At 38.7% G+C, this 22,569-nt stretch overlaps 1 protein-coding gene across 1 annotated transcript in view; it reads right to left on the bottom strand.

Moving 5' to 3' along the window:
• The window catches only part of MGA (MAX dimerization protein MGA), a 58,701-nt gene that overhangs the window by 24,227 nt on the left and 11,905 nt on the right, over positions 1–22,569 (bottom strand). Inside the window, exons 3-15 of the mRNA XM_059475449.1 lie at positions 21,260–22,401; positions 15,437–16,367; positions 15,026–15,113; positions 14,790–14,885; positions 11,029–11,136; positions 9,509–9,607; positions 8,323–8,966; positions 7,322–7,676; positions 6,209–6,432; positions 5,196–5,336; positions 4,711–4,786; positions 2,839–3,371; positions 1,071–1,368 (exon numbers count right to left, since the gene is read on the bottom strand). Of these exons, the coding sequence (XP_059331432.1) occupies positions 1,071–1,368; positions 2,839–3,371; positions 4,711–4,786; positions 5,196–5,336; positions 6,209–6,432; positions 7,322–7,676; positions 8,323–8,966; positions 9,509–9,607; positions 11,029–11,136; positions 14,790–14,885; positions 15,026–15,113; positions 15,437–16,367; positions 21,260–22,323 (4,657 nt within the window). The 5' untranslated portion in view covers positions 22,324–22,401. The remainder of the gene's footprint in view (positions 1–1,070; positions 1,369–2,838; positions 3,372–4,710; positions 4,787–5,195; positions 5,337–6,208; positions 6,433–7,321; positions 7,677–8,322; positions 8,967–9,508; positions 9,608–11,028; positions 11,137–14,789; positions 14,886–15,025; positions 15,114–15,436; positions 16,368–21,259; positions 22,402–22,569) is intronic.

Raw genomic sequence — 22,569 nt, 5'->3', positions numbered from 1 at the left:
CAGATGCCTACGGATGAGTACAACAGCATAGAGATTATGGACCAAGACCAATTTAAACACTGCAGTTATTTATGCATACAGCATTCTTAACCCAGATTATGCCAGAATTGGTACTTTTAACTTAAATCACATATGTTGCAATGACTTCACCCACCAATGAAACACAGCCAGCTCTTTCATACTGCATAAACACACAAAACAACAAGTTTTATTACAGGACAAGAAAAACAACACACCCATTTACGCAGCAAAGAAAATTTAGGCAGAAAGAATAATAGATTATCAATCAGAAATTAAAGTTTTTCCAGGACACAGGAAACATCCTTTTCCCTTGCAAAGCTTCAGATCTTTAAATAATGTGTGGGATTATGTGGATGGGTACTAGTCTTCTCTTTTAAAGTCATGCAAAATGCAATCGTTAAAGGCAACTTCCTCTCTTGCCACACTGGGGTAACCATTTCAGTACCAACTCAGATACACAAGTAACTCATGAATCTTCCAGTTTTGTTGTTTTTTTAAACTGTCTAAATCCAACCCTGTTTAGCTTGTGAAATCCAATGAGATTAGAGACTGGCGTGGTTATTGGCTGCACACCTGTTGTTTCACTAATCCAGATTTGGACCATCTTGTCTTTCACTGCTGCTTCACACTTCTTTGGCCATCACAAGAATTATGAGTGCAACATCAACTGAAAATCTAATCAGTGAAGAACCACGTATTAGTGGTACTTTACTTGTTTGAGGTTATTCTGTGTTTGATGAAAAGCAATTAAAAATTACAGAAACTCCAAAAATTCCAGTTTGTATTTGGAGAGTATCCATCCACTCTCATCTCTTGAAAATATGTACTAGTAGCATTAATAAAACAACTAATAGTCAACATCTGTAATCTTACTCTGAAGTCAAAATAAAACTTTCTGTTTTGAGGTTATTTACTGCAGAGGCATCCTAGGTAGGCAATGCAGCCAAAGGCAGCATGCACTGTTGCACAGAAATCAACATTAACACTGTACACTCACTCTGTACTTCAGCTTCACGCAATTTAAAACACAGTAATAAGTTCCAACCTACCTATCTGTCTCTGTGCTGGGACATGGGTTTTCAGAGTCGTCACAGTGGGGGTTGAAGTACTGCTGGTGGAAGATGTAGTTTTAGGAGCTGATGTTGTGGGCCCCTGGACTGATGGTGTCCCAGAAGCAGGAGTTTTAGCACTGGGTGCTACCTTGGAGATCACAGTACTGAGGGCTGCAATATCAAGTACTGTGGGCTGCAGCCTGCCTGTGATATAAGCTGCTAGCCGATTGGCAGGATGCAATGCCCCCATCTGTCCCAAAAGCAGTTTGGCCTGAGGATACCTTTTATCATTAACCTGAAAAAAGGGGAAAAGGGAAATTTTGTGAAAAGAACGCTAATTCACCACTTCTGGAGAAGTGTTTCATTCTGTGGGACTTCTAAATGTCCTTTTCAAAGAACCATTGCAATTCCAACTTGGAATTCCTAGTTTCCTCATTGCTTAGGAGAACTTCAAACAACTCTTGTTTAAGCTTTGTAATATAGATTTTACATGCTGCTCAGACTCACATAAAACCAGAGACTCCAAGGAACATGTGAAATCACTGAAATTAGGTAAGAATGAAACTAGCACCTGTTTTTCCTGCCCCATGCTTATGCTGTAGTCCTGAATAAAAAAAGGTTCCCTAATTGAAGGACAATTTTGGATAAAATTCTCAAACTTAATTAAGACCTAGCATCACAAAAGAAAGAATATTGATGACATATACATTGAGACAAAACTTTAAAGAGCTTGTAAAAGCTGCATCAACTTTTTCCTTATCTACACTGTTGTCTGATACTGTAATTAAGGCATGATGAGTTCCCTAACTTAAAATTCCAAGCTGCAGTGGTAATAGACTGCACAGGAAAAAACCAGAATATCTTGCTGAATGTCAGGCTTTATGCCTAGTGGACAATGGGAAGTTTTGGTAGTGCTGCATTTTGCTTTCACGTTGTTTGATAATACCTACTAAAAGCCAAATGTATTTAAGACACTACTAAATAAGTAGTTTTTATTGATCAACTTTTATTGAAGGTAAGAAATCTCACCTTTTACTCTCCACTAGCTTCTCTTTCTGAGGGTGTCATATCTGCAAGGTGTCATGAAAACATATTTTACTCTGATTTTCTAATTCATATGATTTTCCTCAAAGTGGCTTTACTATAACCACAAATAGCTATGATGGAAGTATCTTCATCCTAATCCCATAGTTCCTACTACTAATTCTTAACATCATGTCAGCAACATAAAACTGCAGGGAAAAGACCCTGTGAATTTAGGATTATAAAGTCTCTTGATGAAAAATATATAGTCTACAAAGAAGATTCAGGCTGTTGGTGAAGATTAACAGTTAGCTGTAGCAAAAAGCAATTTTATAACGTTTACATTTTCATTTTAAAGTTTTGTCACAGTGTATACTTCCCCAGAAAATATTCTTTCTGTGGACTCATAAAATCATTCACTTAGAAGCACTATGTGTTAAATGCACCTTCAGGGGGTTTGACAAAGAATTGAAAAGATCTTGAAAGAGATTCTGCACTTGGGTCAACAAGACCCAAATTGCCAAAAAGACAAGTTAAACCATCAGATTTCAGGATTGTGATAAGATTTCCTGTTACTGAGTAAATCTTGAAAGGATTATGGAGAGGAATGCCACCAGATACCAAGAACTCTTGTCTGGATAGGCAAAAGACGTATTAAAGAGTGGTCTCCATGTCAAGGAGTTCTGGGATAGTACTGGATGAAACTGCATCTAATCTCCACAGTAAAGGCAGAGAGACCCACCTGAATCAAGCCCGAGGGGCTCGTATTAGCATTGCATTTGTAGGCAACCAGCTTTCCTGCAGGAGAAACCCCTGCATAAAAAGGCTTGCCTTTGCCCCCATGCAGCTTCTCATTCAGCTTCTCCTCCAGCTTGTCCGTTGGGTCTGCTCGCGTGACCTTTACATTTTCTGAGTTATTGCATGCTGCCACTGTGCTATCAGGAGTCTCCAAGACAGGGATCTCAGGCCTCTCGTCCTTGTCCTGGTAGGACGGCACTGAAATTTTCACTCTGGAGGAGCAGACAGAAGGATGGTTCTCATCCTGGGCCTTGTATTCCGAAGCCAATTCAATAGTGAAGCTACCCACTTTGAGGCACTGTGGTGCGTTACTGTTGATATGCTGTGATAAGATGGTCAAGATCTTATTGTGATCTTCCTCCAAGTTGCAGTCAGAGATAATCTCGATAAGTTTGGTTGGTTCACCTTGAGTGGTGTGATGAACATAGGAGGTGGAGAAAGAGTCCCCCTCACTACAGGAAGAACACCAGCTTTTCTCTGAGAAAGAATTGAAATAGGTTTCTGCAATACTATGGCATTTTAAGCACCTGGATAGTCAAACAATTTCATTCTGCCCATACCTCCACCCTTAGTTCAGCTCAACTGCAGGCCAACGGAAAGTACAAGAACTGTTCAAAGCATCACCTTCCCTTGCAGAGCTTCACAAACGAGCAAAAACTCATTGCAAAACTAATGTAATTATTTCTCACGGCTCAATCCCCGCAGCCATACCACGTCACGTTGTATCCCATTGCATCACAAGCTAAACGAAGCCGGGTTGTTTCAATACATGGGTGAATATTCTCCAAATACACCACCATGGTAGAAAGCATCACTGGTTATTCAAGAGATGGCACTTTTCTCTTTGAGTCAGAAAAGCACCCATGTCCTACAATGGCATAAGGGGACATGCCACTAGCAGAACTGTCTTTTGCAGAAGATATGTAAACAGAAGCATGATCTTTTGTTGTCATTAGAGCAACAATGCTCTTTTTTGCAAAACTAAGGATGTTGATCCCTGTGTCCTGGCCATTTTAATTTCACCTACTAATGCACCACCATTTTCAACTAATTGTATTATTTTTCCATTCCCATCCTTAAATGTAGCATGCGCTGTTGTATACATTAAACAGCAAAAAGATCAGCTCAAAAAGGCAGATATGGTTCATAAGTGGATGACACAATGCCTCTAGTATATGTCTCATTTAAGGTTTGTAACATGATTTGGGCCGCTTCAGACGGAAAGAGAACATGGATGTCTAGCCTATTTCTTCCAAGCTAGAAACTCAAACCCAGTATCACTAACACAGCAAAACTTCAATTTTTAAACTTGAACTACACAAATTCAACATCAAACAATTCCTTGTCCCAACTAGTTCTATGTGAAGAACATGAGGATCGCATCCTCCCAGTGCTACTTAGATATTTAATTCTTCAGTGACTACAAAGTGATAGTAAGGGAAAAAAGTGGGAGAAAAAAATACCCAGACAAAGCAAAGCCATTCATCTCCATTCCTTTCCAAGTATCTAATCATCTGTCTTGAAGACAAGCCTGCAGTTTTATACTTTATTGCTAAGCAAGCTACTGGCAGCACTGGTCATTTTACACTTAGAGCAGCAGCAAGCACTGGATATTTAGTCTGCTGTATCTCCATGTGTCCCTCTCCAGCGGCTAAGAAAACAGGAAGCTGTATCCATGTCACAATATTTTTATTAACAACTGTAATGACTCCCCCAGCAAACATACTTCTGTTTCATCAGGAGCTACTGTTTTCTAAAGGAATACTACAAAAACATGTAACTACCAAGTGGAATTATACTCCAGATCAGCTCTTACCTCTTGATGCGTCTTTGTCTTTGTCTACCTCACAGGTTGCCTTTTCAGGAGACTGAAGCTCTGGTTCATGCTCCTGCTGGAAGAAAGAAATGCAAGAAAATATTCATCCTAGACATCTTACTTACACATTAAAAGTCACAGCACAAAATTAACGAGGTCACCTCAAATGATAGAAATATGCTGTCTTTGACTGTGTTACAGGCTTCATCTTAGAAGAGCTCTATTAACAATGAACATTTAAGCCTTACATATTAATGCACTTGTCGCAGACAGGAATCTCCCCAAGAAACTGTAATGTCACAGTAACGGAGTAAGTTTACCAGCACTGCAAAGTGACTTAGGCTCCATGTTCCACAGCCCCACCACCAACAAAAGCAAATCAAGCCCTCATGTCACGTAGGAGTCTCTGGGGAAAATATTACTTCACCACTTTCAACATTTCTGCCTATTCTGTAATACACACTAGTTACAGTGTGACCTCTTACCTTTACACTACAAATCTGTGAATCACTTTTGTCTTTTTGCTGCTTTTTCTCCTCTCTCTTGGGTTCATAGGCTCGCACCCTCGCACAAGTCATTAAACTTTCAAAGTACATGTAGACAGGATCCTTGTCCTCCTCTCGAATCTAAAAGAAAAAACCCTCTTTTCTCTGTTCCGGATACACATCAGATTCATGAAACAGCTCTGCTTTCTAAAAAACTTGAAAATAAATGCTTCAATAGTAAGGGTCAAAAGAAAAGTCTAGCATTTAAAGCTAGATCTGCCTTCTCAGTATCATCTCATAGCCACCACCAGCTCCCTGAGATTCAAACCCATTCAGATATTCTTCTAAGTGAAACAACAAATCCTAAGCACCATGCATTGTTTAACATTATCTGGTATACATTAAATAGCTACTCTGGTATGCTTGTTCTTCAGATATAACTATACTCCACTCTACAGCTGTTTTTCCTCTACTGCTGTTGTTGCTTTTCTCTGATACTAAGGTGAGGGGAGACACAAAGCCAGATTCTTAGAACACTGGCAGTGAAACCTCAAGAAAGAAAAAAAAAAAAACAAAAACAAAAAAACCCCAAAAAAACAAAAGAAACCCCTCCAGAACTACACTGAACACTTGGTGTCTGTATCCCAACATTTTTTGCAAGTAATTCATATTTAGATAGGCTACATTATGTAGCTATTAACTTTAACAAACACAACAGGACTAAATTTTGACAAAAATAGCATATATTACTGTATTTTTAAATGAGGCTATAAGTGAATCATAATCACCTTCCACCATCTCGATACTGCTATAATAAATTCTCAACAGAACATGAACATAGTAATATTGTATATATAATCAATCCATCCTAGCTTATCAACACACCTATAGGCAATCAGTCCTAAGCTTTCACCCCAAACTTTTCTAAAATTGTCTAGTACAGAGGCTTTTGGCAGTATTTGTTTCAGTTTTCAGTACAAGGAAAAACATGCATCTTTTTTTTTTTCTCTTACCACTGGATTGGGTCTAGGAATGTACATTCTGCTTGGTTTTGTTCCACTGGAAGATCTGTTCTTACTAGGAAGCCAGACCTCTGGGTTGGGCAGTGCCATAGATTTAACTGGTTCAATAACAGATGGTGTTGGGACATAAATTGGCTCTGGATCTACTTCACCTTCCACCCTCACCCACAATGGACAATTCCTAACAGGTTGTTCTGGCTCTGAATCACAGATAGCTGAAAAAAAAGAAAAAACAAAAATTACTTACAAATAAAACACCATCTAACACAGCAGTAACAGAATTTTTTGTTTGAGTTTGAGGTCTAGCCATGCAGCAATCACTAATCCAAACTGCCAGAAAATCCTTCTGGATGCTTTTCTTACATCAAATTCTAGTCAAAAGTGACTGGGATTTGTCTACAAGGAAAAAAAAAATGAAAGTAAAAATGTACACTAATCCTCATTTCTCACTTTTACTGTGATAGAAGATCTGAAAAACCACTGAAAATAAGTGACCTCCACTGATGCTGCTTACTGGAAAAAAAAAAAAAAACCTAGGCCTGTATACTGGAAATATATGGAAGAATTAATTTATTCCAGTAGAACACCAGAAAATATTTTGTGTTAGCTATTGCTAAAAATATTGTTAGGAAAAAACTGAAAATGTAAATTCACAGGCAGTTTCTACCAATTTGGTTTTCTGAGCATACCTTAGGCCAGATCTGAAATTACCACAAATAGCTATACTTCCAAGGAAGTCCAGCTATATACAGCAACTGAAAATGCAGCTCTAATGACTTGTTCACAAGGAAAGATAACTGCACTGTAACAGTGAACATTACCAACAATGACAGCAGTAATTATCCCATATCCATCATAGTCTTTTTAAAGACATTTGGAGAGTTGAACAGGAGTTTAAACTACCAAGAAGAAACTCCAACCATTTGATTCAATAAATAACGACACAGTGCCCAAAATGCTGATCACATAAGTAAGAATTAAAAAGAAAAAAGATATTGTTTCCTGTAAGTAAGCAGGATTTAGAAATGGCATCACTACTACACCCTAAGAAAAAATGCCCATGAAGTTTGTGGTTTGCTGTACGTAATCTCCACCAATACTCACTGTATTCCACCCTTTTTCTCTTCTTCCTATCCTTCTGCTTCATCTCTTCTTCCCCATCACCCTCTTCTTCCCCATCTTCATCCTCTTGCTGTTGTCCTTGTGTTCCAAACAGCACAAGATTTCCACGCACAGCCTTTTTCATCATTTTCTTATGCTTTGATCCTCCCTTCACCAGCAAGACCCTTCTCTTGAGGCAGGTACAGCCAAACATGCAGTCTGGCCTGCGGCAGTGGGTGGGCTGACGTTTCTCCAGGGCCAGGCTGGCACATATGCAACCCAGTCGGCAGAAATCATTGTTGCAAGGAGGTGCTCGTCGTCTTATTATCTTGTGGATAGGTTTGCTTTTAAGAGATGCCTAAAAAAAGTTTTAAAGAAGCATAAACTTCAAACTTTCAAAAGAGGAATATTTTAGTAAAATGCAATCAAGTCTATGCAAAATTGCTATTCAAAGTTCATTTAGAAAATGCCTTGAGCTACATTGTTTATGTACAAAAACTTGTTGTCTATACCACAAAAACCCCAAAATCCCCACAGAACAGAGTTTCGATTTGAAGGTTTTTGAGAGGCAACTGGAGACAGCAAAACCATCCTGATAATAAGCAGGATGTGAAAAAAGCAAAAGTTATCATGGGACAACGAGGTTACAGGACCAGGATTTTCTTGTGGTTAGCTCAACTGAAAACATCAAAATGAAAATAGCAAGGAAATGCAGTTACTGAATAAGAATTGTTTTAACTCAAATTTCAATAGTGAGAATTTTAAACAGTTCAAATTATTAATAATTTGTATCAACACACTATTATCACAATTAGCTTTTTCCCATACTGCTAATTCAGGACCCCTCAAGTTTTGCTGCAAAGACACACCACAAAGGAATCTCATGCTTTATCATGATCCTTAGAAGCTTTAGTCCTATTTTCTGCATCACTATGCAACATCTCTTAGTGGACAGATTAAGAAAAGCAATAGCACAGATAAGAAAGAAACTATTACAGATGTACCTGAGCTGTAAGCAGGGTTACCAAAGAGATGTCTGCTCGCTCTTCTGTAATATAGGTCCGTGGTTTCCCATCCCAGAGAGCACAGTCTTCCAAGTCCATTAACTTCACTTGAGATTTAGACAAACCTGGTGGACGAGGTGCTTGGTGATGCTGTGGTGCTTGACGCAAACTGATCTGTTTTGGTAATGTATTTTCATCCACAGTTGGCAGCACAAAACTTTCTGCTTGGTTACTCAAACTGCTAGCAGGCTTAGCAGACTTCTCCCCAGACACTGGCAAGTTCTGCTTCTGCTTTGGAGGAAAAGGTGAAGGCAAAATAGGTTTGTAAGGTGATTTTGTTTTACTGTTTGTAGATGTCTGTCTGGTTTGAGTCTTTGTTTTCCTAGAGGTAGATGATGGAGGAACAGGCTTCAATGTGTAAGATGTTGATGGAATTACAGTGGACTGCTTCTTTAAAACACTGTCGAGCGTTCGAACATAGCTAGTGCTCTTAGTGGGAAGTTGATATACCACAGGAGAAGTGGGAGTGTCAGAAGAGAATCCCATACTTGTTTCCATCAATTTCCCTTCATTTTCCAGGTACTCATCCAGCTTGTCACTACAGAACGCTGAGCGATTCTTCAATGAACCTTCTGAACTGCCACCTAAATAAATGGAGAGTACTTTTAACTCCTAAAGTTAAATTTTATAATAATCAAACATGGTAGGATACATAAATACAGCTCTAAAAAATGCACTTTCCACAAGTATAGTATATAATATAGGTACACCAAATATAATCCATTCTGAAATACAACCAGCAGCCTGCACAATTGTTTTTGTGGAGATCTTACACCTGCATTTGTGGTGGGCCGGCCTTGGCTGGACTCCAGGTGTCTGCCGAGCCAGTCTATCACTCACCTTCTCAGCAGAATGGGAGAGTTAAAAGTAAGCTGCAAAAAATTTCATGGGTCAATATAAAGGAAGTTTAATAAAGCAAAAGCAAAGTTTCTCTCTTCCCTCATTAATCTCTATTCTGACTATGAAACCAGTACTAAAAAATTCTTTAATCGCAACAGTCTCAATATAAAAAAATACATCTCTTACTAAGACACAAATACCAAACAGCAAGGTCCATGAAAGGTCAGGAAAATGGCCACATGTTGTAAATATGTACATTGATCTCTCTCTTTTTACGTTTTTTTACCTTCATTTCTAGAAGCACCATGAAGTTTCCCTCGCCAGCCTTTGATTTTTGTGAAATCATTTGTCTTTCCTGTCCTGGAAACAAAAGAAAATCCAGTATCTGGAAAAGAAGAAAGTTAGCCTCAGTTTATGAACCAAGTTTAATTGCATCAGTGTCTTAGCAAACTCTGCTTCTTCCTTTTCAGGGATAGGTGAACAGTAGCAAAATCAAAATATTTGAAGCAACCTAATTTTTTCTATTTGTTTGGTTTTTTTTTGTTTTTTTTTTTTGTTTTTTTTTTTAGTTAACAGAATACTTAAGAGAAAGCCAAATTCCCTGTAGAGTTCTGCTCTATGGCCAAGCATCTACAAGCTCACACATAAAGTGTTTCCTTTATTTTCTGTTTTGGTCTCCTTGGCATTGAGCAAAAACAGTTGGCTCTGAAAGTCTAATGGGCCAATCAACTAATTAGCAGGCTAAAATGGAAGGGGCAGGTTTTGAGCTTATACTACAGCCTCACACAGCAAGAAAAGTAATTTGATTCTCTCCTCTCAGCTGGGCCAATGGCTTTTATAACACCTGCAGAAACTTCATTTAATGTTCACTGCTCTGTCAAATTCAGATGAGTATCTATTAGGGGCATGGCCAGTGAATAACCACAAAAGGCAGTTACATCTCTGTCAAGTTAGCATCAACTGTGGGAGCTAAGATGGAATGTAAAGGTACTAACAGGGATCTGTGTGGCCATTTAACATATTCTTAGGCTAGAAATAATTGCATTTGACACTAAATTGACTGAGGTCTTCTGAACTGAATCTTCCTCTCCTGCAGTGTAAACAATCTGAAATTCAATGTCTGCCTCTACCATCTCCTAAAAGCAGTAGATTAAGAAAGACATTAAGCAATCAGAATACTACAGTGGGAGAAACAGTTAAGTAGAAGAGAAGCTGCACTTTGCCCATCCAGTCACTATTGACTACAGTACCTACCAACAGTACGAGAACCACAGTCACAGTATGATTCACAGTATGAGAAATGCACTTGTTTGGATACCAAGCAAATTTTTAAAAGAACAATCAGTCACAACTTTTGTAATAAATAATTATCATGAAGTTATAGGGTAGGCCCCATGTGGCATCTCAAGGCCTTCTTCTGGAAAATTCAGATACTCAACTCCGTTAAAGACAACTTTTTTTTGTTTGCTATGTGAGCACTATCAGACAAATTCAGATTGCTTAATCTTTTTCTGAGCAATTTGAGAGGTCAGTATAAAACAGACAGATGCTATTACTGGATCACAACCATCACAAAACGGGAACCCTCAAAATAATTCAACCACAATTACTCAGGACTCCTTGCCCAGTAACCACAAAATGATCTACAGAAGTTCTCCTATTTTGTCATTTTAGTATCATTTTCATCTCTTTAGATACCAAGTTGAACTAAATAGCCATTCTCTCCTTCTCATTGATAATAAAAAGGTGGCACTTGAGATTACAGCAAATTCATATTCCACCCACCTGGAGAATTGGGATTGGTACCTGGATAGCTCCACAGAGAGTAATTTGAATACGAGAGAGGAAGTTGAACACCCAAGTATTTCAAATCAATGCTCATTGTTGGGTCCACAGAATTCAACTTCAGTCCCACTACAAGAAATAAGTAACAGTAAATGTCTCAAGGAAGCAAGATGTTACAAAAAAGAAAATCAAGATATTCACTAAAAGATTAACCGTTCAGTGACCATGGGCTTTTCTGGCATTTCCCCACCATTTTAAGAGACTTGAAAAAAGCATTCCTGCCATAACAGTTACTTACATTGGATTTACAGCAGGTATAAATTAAAGAAATTTTACTTTTCATCATTTTTTGACTGCTACTGAAGTTTTCACAGAAATTTATTAACCACTGTGCTGTAAAAATTCTCATAAAAAAACTCTCTATCTGTTTTTCTGAATAAATCGGCACCATTTACACCTTTGAAGGCTAGAGTTACTCTCTGAAGCCAACCCAGCTGACTGATACTTCATATCCCTAAGTTACCAAGCCTGCCAGCAGTACTTACACATCCCCTTTTGTACTGAGCTAAACTCGAGCAAGAACATACATCACACATACATCAGCTTCAACCAGCAATAAGAGACAAGAAACCACATTTTAGCTCTGAAGAATGTGTGTGTGTTTGACTGCTGTGATATGAGTTTAGGCAGCGATTTCAGGACCCACCTGGTCCTGAAATGGGGAAAAACGGCTATAAAGAAACTAAACAATCTGTGTTGTTAAAGGCACTGAATCATTTGTGGCAGCATCAACATGTTCCTTCATTAACAACTCCCAATAGTCATATTGAAAGATTTAATTGGTAATAAAAGCTATTTTTGTCAATGGCAGAAATAATATAGATACAGAAGTGATGAGAAAAGTAAAAGCTAGGAAAATTGATATTGTACCTTTTCAGGAAATATTGTTATACTGAATTCAAGAAACCATTGACAATAAAATTCAGCTCACAGTTGGGAGCTGACAACTTCTATTTTGACTTTTAGCTATAGAAACTTTCAAATGTTGCTCCTGTTGCCCACAAGTTTGAAATGAATACATTAAATGTATGCACCTTGAAACTGAGAATGTAGGGCTTGACAAGGCTCAAGAAACAAAGTTATATTTGCACATACAGCAGAAACTTTGTGCTGGCCGTACACATTTATGCTCACAAGTGGAAACACAGTGACCAGATTACTAGCAGCCTGAAAACCATTGACATGAAACAAATCTCAAGCACAGTTATTTAAACAGATACTGTTATCACAGGCAGTCTACTGAGATGTAATTTTCATATCTACATAGGGAAAACAAGAAGTAAGTCAGTCTCGTGTTTTGTATAAAAATATGTCGACTGACAAGGGTCAAGATGCCATTAATTTCTTTTTTTCTATTCAAATAAAATTTAAAGAGTATAGAGTTTATTTTTCTTTACTCTCCTTTTTGCCACCTGCAAAAGCAAGCCTATCTTTGTTTTACCCTTAAGACAAAACTAAGAACATCACACATGCAGAAAATCTATTTTTCAGTTTAGGATCACAAAGTAAAAAACACCCAAGACAAAGCCCAAGAGGATGAGCCCAAGAAGTGCAAAATGGAATGACTGCAGCCAGGAGCAGGCGGCCAGAGGAGAACAAATGGTAACAGTTAAGCATTATGTCAATAAAGACATCACCACACACAACAGGTGAATAACCACTTCTCAAAATTTCTATCACTTCCAGAGCACTGCTAAATTTCAGTTGCTGTAAGCAAACAGTAGCAAAGAAGAACTATAAGAACTTTCTCATCTTCATCAGCTGCAGCTGATTAACCTGAAATAGGTAACATGACAACAGTGCCTTCAATTTTCAAGAATATAGTCAGGGATTCAAATCAGCCCAGTTAAAAGAAGCATCCCATAGCACTGCAGTGCTCCAGCAGGAACTTTCCTTTTAACACATTAAAGTTGGATTCCCTTCTTTCTGAAGCATCCTGCAATTCCGGTGTCTCTAAAATCTATACAGCCTCCATCAGCCTGTTATTAACATCACAGATCAAGAGCAATTGTTCAGGTACAGCTCCAACATTTCATCAGTGAATCTCAAATAGAATCTTAAACTTCTCAACTACACTGTTGAGAATCAAAACAGAGTTAACATCAAAACTGCTACGTCTGTTCCTTCCAGGATCTCAAGTCTGCAAGGCAAGAGATCTGTAATTATTTGGAAGATGAAGGCAATCTGGAGAAAGTCTGGTTCCTTGTCCACATGCAGCAGTATGTCCTCAGTCTACACAAGAAGGAAGCAGCTTCTTCCTCCACTTCTTTTTCCCTTTCTCAGTCCCAGCTGTGGGTTCAACTGGGCTCAGCACCTCTTTAAAGGGGTAGGGATGGATAATGTTAATGATAATGAAGTCAAACAACCAGAGTATTCATAGTGTAATTCACTTCACAGCCCAATCAGATTGCATCTATTGTAGTAATGCTCTTGCTGCAAATTGTTTTCCTGTGTCTTCTTTTCCCTCTAAAACTTAGAAGCTGTGGTTTACCTCCATCATTGCTGAATTGCAATTTCACTATTTAACAAGCTCAGCAGATTACCATCCAACATGATGGAAATGATGGTCATCACCACTCAAGAAAATCAAATTCTTCAGATGTCTTTTTCTTAGCCTAATGCTTGACATTTCTTGTCCATTTTGTAGTATCTGTGAACTGCTCAAAGCCCTTCAGAAGGCACCTCAGACTTCAGCTGGAGAAAAAGCACACGGGTTGCACATGTTCCCAGCTGCAGGATCATCTCATGAGTAAAAGCTCTCAGAAGTGCTATAGCTGCCAATGTACCACACGGTTGCCAACACACTGTAATTTTATACTTTTTTGGGTAAAAGTAACACCTAGGAGGTCCACAATAAAATCCTAAAATGGCTTAACATTGCTAGTTCTAATCACACACCATGCATAAACCATTCAAGACAGTCTAATGTTCTTCACCACAGAAGCTCTGTGAGGGCCCAGAACAGCTCATATCAGAGCCAAGGTCAGTATTTGGAGACTCAATCCCTACAGTGTTACAGTTATGTGTTTGAAACATTCAGGGCACAACCTCAGGAGTATGCAGTACAATGTTTCCACGTGTATCAATAATTTCATCACCTGCTCTGCTGTCAACGTTAACGTCATTAGTCTCAGGACTACCATTACTGTTGTCTTTCATCATCCTAAGAAGAGAGAACATGAAGTTCCACTCTGTGGATCCTTGTTTTTTCCTCCACCTACCTCAGAATAACTCTGTATATAAACAGAAGATCACAAACTACAAGTAGCTTGCTTGGCCCTTTAACATGGCTAGTGAAGTGGATAAATAGGGACTCATAGAAATAAGGGCTCAAATCACAGTAAAAGTAGTCTTGGTTAAGTGTTGCTGGATGTCTAGCTCTTCTACTCACCAAGAAATGCCTACTTTTATGAAGGAGTAAAACCAACTCTAACTGCTTTCAACCAGGTTTAGGTCATTACAAAACAGGCACCATCAAAAGGCTCAGCAACTTCTGCAAGAGGCACAAAACATGCAGACTCCTGCTCACCTATTGGGAGATTCAGGAGTCACCTTTTGCCACCTCCACATTTTCTAGCTTGCAACAAAAACGTGTGCAGATGAGAATCCAGGGCCCAGCCATATCAGGAATGCACAGTGTTGGCACCAGTAGGAAATCATCAACTGAGTATGACTAAGTGCAATGACCAATCAGGCTTATCAGTATGTACATGACCACTTACCTTCCTGAAGGCTAGGATGTATTACTTGTTTATGCCTCAAGGTCTTCAGCTCTTCCATCAGCTCCTTTTCTAATACTTGTATTCTTGCTTGACAATCTACACAAAAAAATAAGAGAACATATAAAAAACATTTGCCATGCAAAAAACCTGACCTAATTATTAATTTTTTCAGTGTGCCTTTACAAATTCCCTTATTGCAGGAAAGAGCCACTCACAAAAAAAGGAGAAAAATGTACCTGGATCACTTGTAGTCAACAGGGGAGCCTGAAGATTCTGAGACTCTTCTCCACCAGCTCTATCAACAGTGTTAATGTCAAGAGCTTCCTACATATATGAAGAGCCTTGAGTAAGTTAAGATACCTTGAAACACTTAGATGCAAAGTAGATCACATCAAATATTACAAAAATTATTCAAAACATGAGACTGTTTCATAAAAAAGTATGCATTCCTTTATACAGAACTCTAGATCCCTCTACTTTTCCCTAAGCTGCAAGAAATAACACCATGTTATGAAGAACAGATTTGGAAAGAGGTCACAAAACTCTAAACTCAGTTTAAAAGAAAACACAACTTCAGTTGTAAGCACAAAGGCTTTACAATGGAACAGCAAATTTTTGAATTTTACTCCACAACAATGAGGTTTTACCTTTGATGCAAAGGACACGAAAAGAACACCATCAACATCTTCAAGGTCCGGTTTAACATCTGGAAGGATATTCCCAGGCCCCAGAGAAGCGTTCTTGCTGGCTACTACATTTTTCCCTATACCTTTAGGTGGTCGACCAGCCTTGGAAATTTTCAGTTTCCGGGGCCTTCCTCTTTTATTTGTAGCTGATGATAGAGTGCTTTGATTGTTACCAGAGCCTTTGAGGGACATAGCATTCTTCAGTATGCCAGGCCTTTTTCTGCCACAGACCTCTTTGTCTGGATAATCACAATTTACTGAGCCCCTGAGATTAAAATTAGGTAATTTGGATAGAGCCCACTGGGCCTCTCTGACTGAACAGTATTTCTGTGACATCTTACTCCCAGGAGATTCTTTCTTCATAACTAACTCCTCAGGCCCAGTGACTGTGCCTGAGCAAGAGTCTTTGTGATTTTCAAAACACACGGGCATGGAATCCAGGACCGCACCCAAAGGGGATTTATCCTTCTTGCAAGAGGAAAGCATGGTCTGAGGCAGCTCAGATATCTTCACTGTGCTCTTTGTGACTGTACAAGGCTCCAAATAGACCACAGGCATCTTACCACTATCCAGTTTTAACATTTTTGCTTTGGCAACACCTGAAGGACTGGTTAGCATACGCTTCCTAGATGTGAATTCTCCATCAGTTCCATCTGTTTCACGGCGTCTCATTAGGTGTTTTTGTACAATGGGATCGTCATCATCAGTGTTGGAATATTCATCAGTTTCTTCATCTGTGTCTTCCTGTTTCACAGTTATTCCTTGTGTGCAAATATTTGACTCATAGTCATAGTCATCTACTGGCTCCTCTTTAATAACTACATTAAATTGTCCATTTGGGTCCAATGGAGATGCCACACGGGAATTGCTCTCATAACTGCTAGCAATGGGACTGGGGTGGGAGAGAAGGGACAAAACCAAAATACAACATAAGATTTTTATTTTATCAAATCTCCTTTACCAAAATTGCACCACCTCTCGTAACTCCTGGTTATATTGTAAAAGGCCTCTAAAATGTTCCCAGATATGTCTGCTAAATAAGCTGTCATTTTCAAGCTTACACTTTTAGAAATACTCAAGAAGCCCCAAGAAACTGCCATTATTAACAACAATCCAACTTCTTATCTGAAGGCAGCAGCACAACTTCCTTCCCTACTAATATCAGGGTGACATTTACCCTTTTTCCTCTTTTACTCAACATGAACTCGTGCTAAGCTGTCATATTTGAAATGCTCAGAAGCAGCCTTAGTTTGCTGTGTATCTCATTAAGACACTAAAGCCATTATGCTTTCAAGTAAGAAGCCAAGTGAGCCCTTAAAGCACCAAAATTTTAGTTAATGCACCCTGAAGCCATATGCAGACAAGTGCTAAATTCAACTGCTGTTTGAATACTTACAAAATACTAATATCCTACTGAATTCTGCTGCATTTTCCACTAGGTCTGAATCCTAACCTAACCAGAATTCAAAATACCATGCATTAGATACTGAAGACTAACAGTACAGGCAGCTCATAATGGGATTCTTTGAGGGCCAGACAGATCAGTCAAAGAACTACAGTCACCAGTCTTCTTTAGTGTATCAGAACCTGGCTCCTTGTCATAAGAAAAAAATGCTAATGTATGAAGCCAGAAATTCATATCCAGAATAAAACTCAGGAAGAAAAGGTCAGAATTTATTTACTCAATGTATCACATAGTATTCAAATAATACCTTATTACTTATTATATTATACACTATGTATAATTTAATTATATTATTATTGTCAACTTTGTGTTATTAAAAGTAAAATTATTTGCTAATGACAACAATTTCAAGTAAAATTTAATGCAACTGTAGCACTAATATATTATATAGAGAGTAAATATTGCTTCATATATACTGGAAGTATATATGTATGTGTGTCTACTTTATCATTAACATTATCCATCCCTATCCCTTTAAAGAGGTGCTGAGCCCAGTTGAACCCACAGTTGGGACTGAGAAAGGGAAAAAGAAGTGGAGGAAGAAGCTGCTTCCTTCTTGTGTAGACTGAGGACATACTTCAGGGGGAAGAGCTGGGACACACAAGAATCACAACACAGAGCTGGGAGTATTCCCTTTATGGAGAAGCACTGCAGTATTAAAACAGGAAGCTGGCAGTCAAGTTACAAATGTATATATTTACATCTGAAACTCTAAGTGAAGCTACCTAGAAAATTTGATGCAACTCATAAGGACACTAAGTAACCATTATTAAGCTCAAAGCAAAAATACTACTCCTGAGAGATTAATATTATTAAGACTCATCTGCTCTGCTAATTTAGAATTCTTGAAAATCAAGAGGCAAAAAACCCTAACAAACTTGCAGGCCAGGATTTCTATTTGATATCTGGAACTAAAAAGCCCTGCTGTAAAACTGAAACTTCTAGACCCAAATATTGTTTTATTCTGGATAATGTAACCATAAGCCAGGTGGTGACAAGAGTGAGGTATGACCCATGCATGTATATGCATGAGAAGATAAAGCATTTGCACAAAATCCTGTTTTAAAATTCTGATACAATAACCAACTTTGCAAAGAATAAAAATGTTGCTCTCAAGCACTGAAGCAATTTCATCTGGCCTTAGTTTCTGAAGTTACATGCAACCTAAGTGTCACAGAAACTTCTCTTCCTCTAATTATGGGAAGATGAATCAAGGAAGTCTGTCCTCTCAAAATCTTCAATCTAAGATCAGGTAAAAATGTTGAAATAGTGTCTAAACTAGCTCTTTCTTTACCTGGTATGGAACAGTGCATATTTAAACCAACTTTCTTATAGCCCAAGTAATGTATTTGGCACCCTTGCAATATAACAAAAGCAGACAGCCTGCCTTATTGGCTTTTTCCAGATTAAAAACCACTAAGCTGCTCATTTTTTGAAAAGTACTAAGATACTTTTTTTTTTTGGTACATCATTTTAAATTACACTGGGAAGGAGTTAGAAGGGGAATCTGATTTCTTGTGGAATTAATCTAGCAAACTATGGCAGAGGTTTGAAGGATAACCACTTGCCTTTTTCCCCCCAAAAGAAGGGCAAGAAAGGAAAAACACTCAAACTATCAAGACTAAACACAAGACAACTAAATTAGAACAACAAGACTAATGGAGCATTAAAAATCCCACAGATTTCTTATTTTTGAAGAAGGAAATTCAAAAGACCTTGGAAAGGAGGAGGAGTACATAAGCCTGTAAGACTTAAGAATTAGTAAAGTTTGTTTGTCCCATAGCCTAAACATCTAAGTACACCCACAGTTAGGCACTTCTACTGAAGTATCCACAACCCAAACTTTTTTTTTCCTTTATAACACACCTAATTAAACTAAACATACTATCAGACCACAGAAGCAGAAGGGAAAAACCCACATAGTACCTTGCAAAAGAAAACAGTCCTTAATTTCTGAAGTCCTCTAATAACTCAGGATTCAAATTACTTAGGTATATATGCAAGCTTTTACATAGTTCTATTATCAAAAATGTCAGAAGAATTGAGTATGAGTGGGAAGTATCACCCTCAACAGCACTAGGAACTCCACTTCTTTTGAGGATTGTCTGAGAGGCAGCAGTTCCCAAGTTGCTTCTCAAATCTAAGCTCAGCAGAAATCACTACCCTGCCTAAAAGCAAGACAGTTCCTATCAAGTACTATCTACTAAGAGTCTGCCTACCACAAAAACCCAAAACAAACAAAAAACCCACCAACCACCCCCCCCCCCAAATACAACACAACAAAAACCCCCAAACAAATAAACAAAAACCCCACAACTTCCCAGCCTTGATTTGTAAATATTAATGTGTTTGGTTTGGTTAAGAAAAATGTCACACTCTCAGTGCTGTCCTTGGAAGCTGACATACTTCTAAACTCAATTATAGGGCATGAAAACACTGTGAACAGATCAGAATAAAACAGGAGAACAAATGTTCTGAAAACCTCCAGCCCTTATAAAGATAGTTTTGCCATTTCTTGGATAAGGTCAATTTTCTCTTTCCAAGTAAAGAACTTGACTTTTTCACACAGATTACAAAAACACAACAAAAAGCTGGCCAATGCCTGAAAGCAGTTCTAGGACAGTGGTAACACTTATTCATCAATGACAGGTGCTTCCAAGCCAGAAAACAGAAACTTTGCAGTTTTCCACACTGCACAGATTTTAGCATATTTCAGAGATCAGTTACCCTGGAGGCAAAACCAGCGAAGGAATCTAACGTGCTCTGGATCAAAAGAAATTAAATCTGTCAATGCGCATCACCTATTTTGAAGGAAGGTCCCTGAGTCCTTAAAACATCTTTTATTCCTTGGAATAAACAGTTCTCAACTAAATCTGCTTCAATGACCCTCTCCAGGCAAATGAATATCATCATGAAAGCAAAATAAAGCTGTCAATAATTATTTTCTGAGTGTTACTTCTAACATGCAAAGTTATCTAAACTTTTCTCCATGCTCTTATGAATTAAAAAAAGCCCATCTTTTCTGTAATCTGTGTATTTTCAGATTTAAGTTGGGATAGAACAGCATTTTTTGAGAATAAAGTAAGTCTAGAAGATCTTTTTACTAACAGACTGACACATGAAAATACTGCAAAAGAAAGGTTTGGGCACTCTAAATCTCCAAACTCCTAAGAATTACTACAAATAAATTCAATAAAGTGTCAAAGTATGAATAACTTTGTAATTTGAAGTTTTTCAGTTACCCAAAGGGAAAAAGAGATCCTTCTTGCAAGACAAAAAAAACCAGAGGAAACCTCTGTCCTCTCTAAAACACCCTGCAGTTGTGTAATACAGTTGTACAGCATTACAGCCTTTGTATAACTACATCATAAATATAACTGTTCTCCAGTAAGAACTGACCTCTAATTTCACCATTAACATCATCCTAATATACTGCAGTTAAATAATTTTCTTGTGTAGTGGTCTACAAAGGTTGCTTCAGTCACTAAATCTTTGGCAGATTAAGCCTGTTATTAACAAACTGACATGAACCAACATGGCAGAAAAGAAACCCCAGTGTTTTTTTAAATAATTTCTTATCATTCAAAGTATCTCTACACGGACATTAACTATTCACTAAGTCTGCTCCATGCTATTGCTTGGATTTTCAAAACTAAGTAAAAGTGCAGTAAAAGAATAGTTTTGCCAGGCTTGCTTTAGAAAAACCAAGTTGTTCTGAAGTACTTCCCTTACCTCAGAGCAAATATGAGGCAACTGACTACCAACAGGCAGGCTACCTCACACTCTGTGGAATAAAAGAATTCACACCAAGCAGTGGTTATTGACAAAACAGTGGCTTGCTGCCAATTACAACTGCCTTGCAGCAATCCCTACACATATGCAACCTAAATACCCACACACCATTACTTTCACTGATGAAAACTGAAGCTATAGATAGACAGCATGTCAATGTGGCGAGCAACCCTAAAAGCAAAAGCAGCGTTTTAATGACTGCAATATGCTCTGCCTAAAACTCTGAAAAAATTAATTTAGCTTTCTAAAATGCTAAGAGGGTTAAGTGGAATCCCTCAATGCTTCTCAACAATGAGGACTAAAGCAACACAGAAAATAATACTGAACTCTTGCATTCCCCAGACACCTTAGAAAGTCAAGACTGATACTATGACTGAGGAAAGGAAAGTTTTTAGTAATATTAACTGTTCTGCCATTTCAGGTCATGCAACCTTTAGCAGCAAACCTCTACACTGAGCATCCTGTTATTTATTCACAAAACATCCCACTTAACCAGCAGTTGTACTGAAAATGCAGTGCTAACCCACCTTTCAGAGACTTCTTGTTTCAGCTTTGGCATAACACCTGAAGGCAGGTCACTGTCCAGGAGACCCAAGAAGTCTCCTTCGGCATTAAAGGACTCTTTGTCCAGCTCAGTGTCTGATGGATTTTGACTAATGAATGAAGAATCTAAACTTCTCTGATGCACATCTAATGCACCAACTTCAGCAGGGTGACCACAAATGCTAGGAGTGCTAAAAACAGCACCTCCTTCCAATTCTAAGTTGTTGTTCTGTTTCACATCGCGCTGAGGCCGACTATTCAGCCCATCATCTCTGAAGCCTTTAGCGAAAGGATTGTAGTCTATTTTCAGCTGGGTAATCTGGATGTTCTGGTAGGCTGTAACTGCGAAGAACTCTGTCTGTGGGAAGGTAAACGTATGGACATCGGGGCCGTTAAGCTGAATGACTTCTGTGGCTTTGTTTGCAGGCACCAGGTGAAGTCGCGGCAGATATCGGTGCATAGAATGCAGGATGATGTGACCCTCCTGGTCCAGGGTATTGTTGGTGAGTTTAAGTTTGTAGAAGGATACTGGCTGGTGCATCCAGAACTGGCCAGTGGAAGGGGATTCTGGATGAATAAACACTCGTCCTAGAACATGTGGTTCTGCCCTCCCACTGGGCTCCCACCAACGGCCATTCCATTTGTATCGGTGGTTGTCCACTGGGGATATGTCCATGACTAGGATGTACTTCTGACTGGAATTCAGCCCCGTGATCCAGTATCGGCAGTACGGGAACATCCGCCTCCCCTGCTTCGTCAGGATCATCTCTGTGTTGCGATGGTAGAACTCATTCCACATGCTGTTGTTATCCAGGGTGACAGTGATGCCCCCTGACACACAGTCAGCTGGGAGGCAGGTCTTGACTCTGGGTTTGACTGGAATGGATACACTGCTGGCGAGAGCACAAGCATCACTGTTTGCTACTAGGATTCCTTGGTCAGCTTTTCCATTTCCCTGCTGTTGTTTCAAGATGACAAAGAAAGCAGGCGCTGCACCAGACACAGTCCCACCGTCCCGGCTAGCCAAGACAATCTGCTGTTTCTCCATGATGAGCACTTTCACAAGCTCTCAAACCAAATGCAAATTCTACAGAGTTCTGATAATCTTCCACGTGTGATCACCATTCTGGAAGAAACAGAAAACACCGTTAAAATTATTCCAATACAGTCTAAGAAAATAATTAAGTAGCATGAGACATCCTTTTTGCAATAGCTCTCCACATTATAAACTTAAAAGATAAGCAGTACTATAAAACAGAGCACAATCAGGGTCCAACACATCAAGGCTGTATGT

Source organism: Ammospiza nelsoni, chromosome 6 (assembly GCF_027579445.1).
Source record: "Ammospiza nelsoni isolate bAmmNel1 chromosome 6, bAmmNel1.pri, whole genome shotgun sequence".
In the NCBI taxonomy this organism is placed as follows: Eukaryota; Metazoa; Chordata; class Aves; order Passeriformes; family Passerellidae; genus Ammospiza; species Ammospiza nelsoni.
Note: the sequence above shows the minus strand (reverse complement) of the source record. Positions and strands in the feature narration are given on the sequence as shown.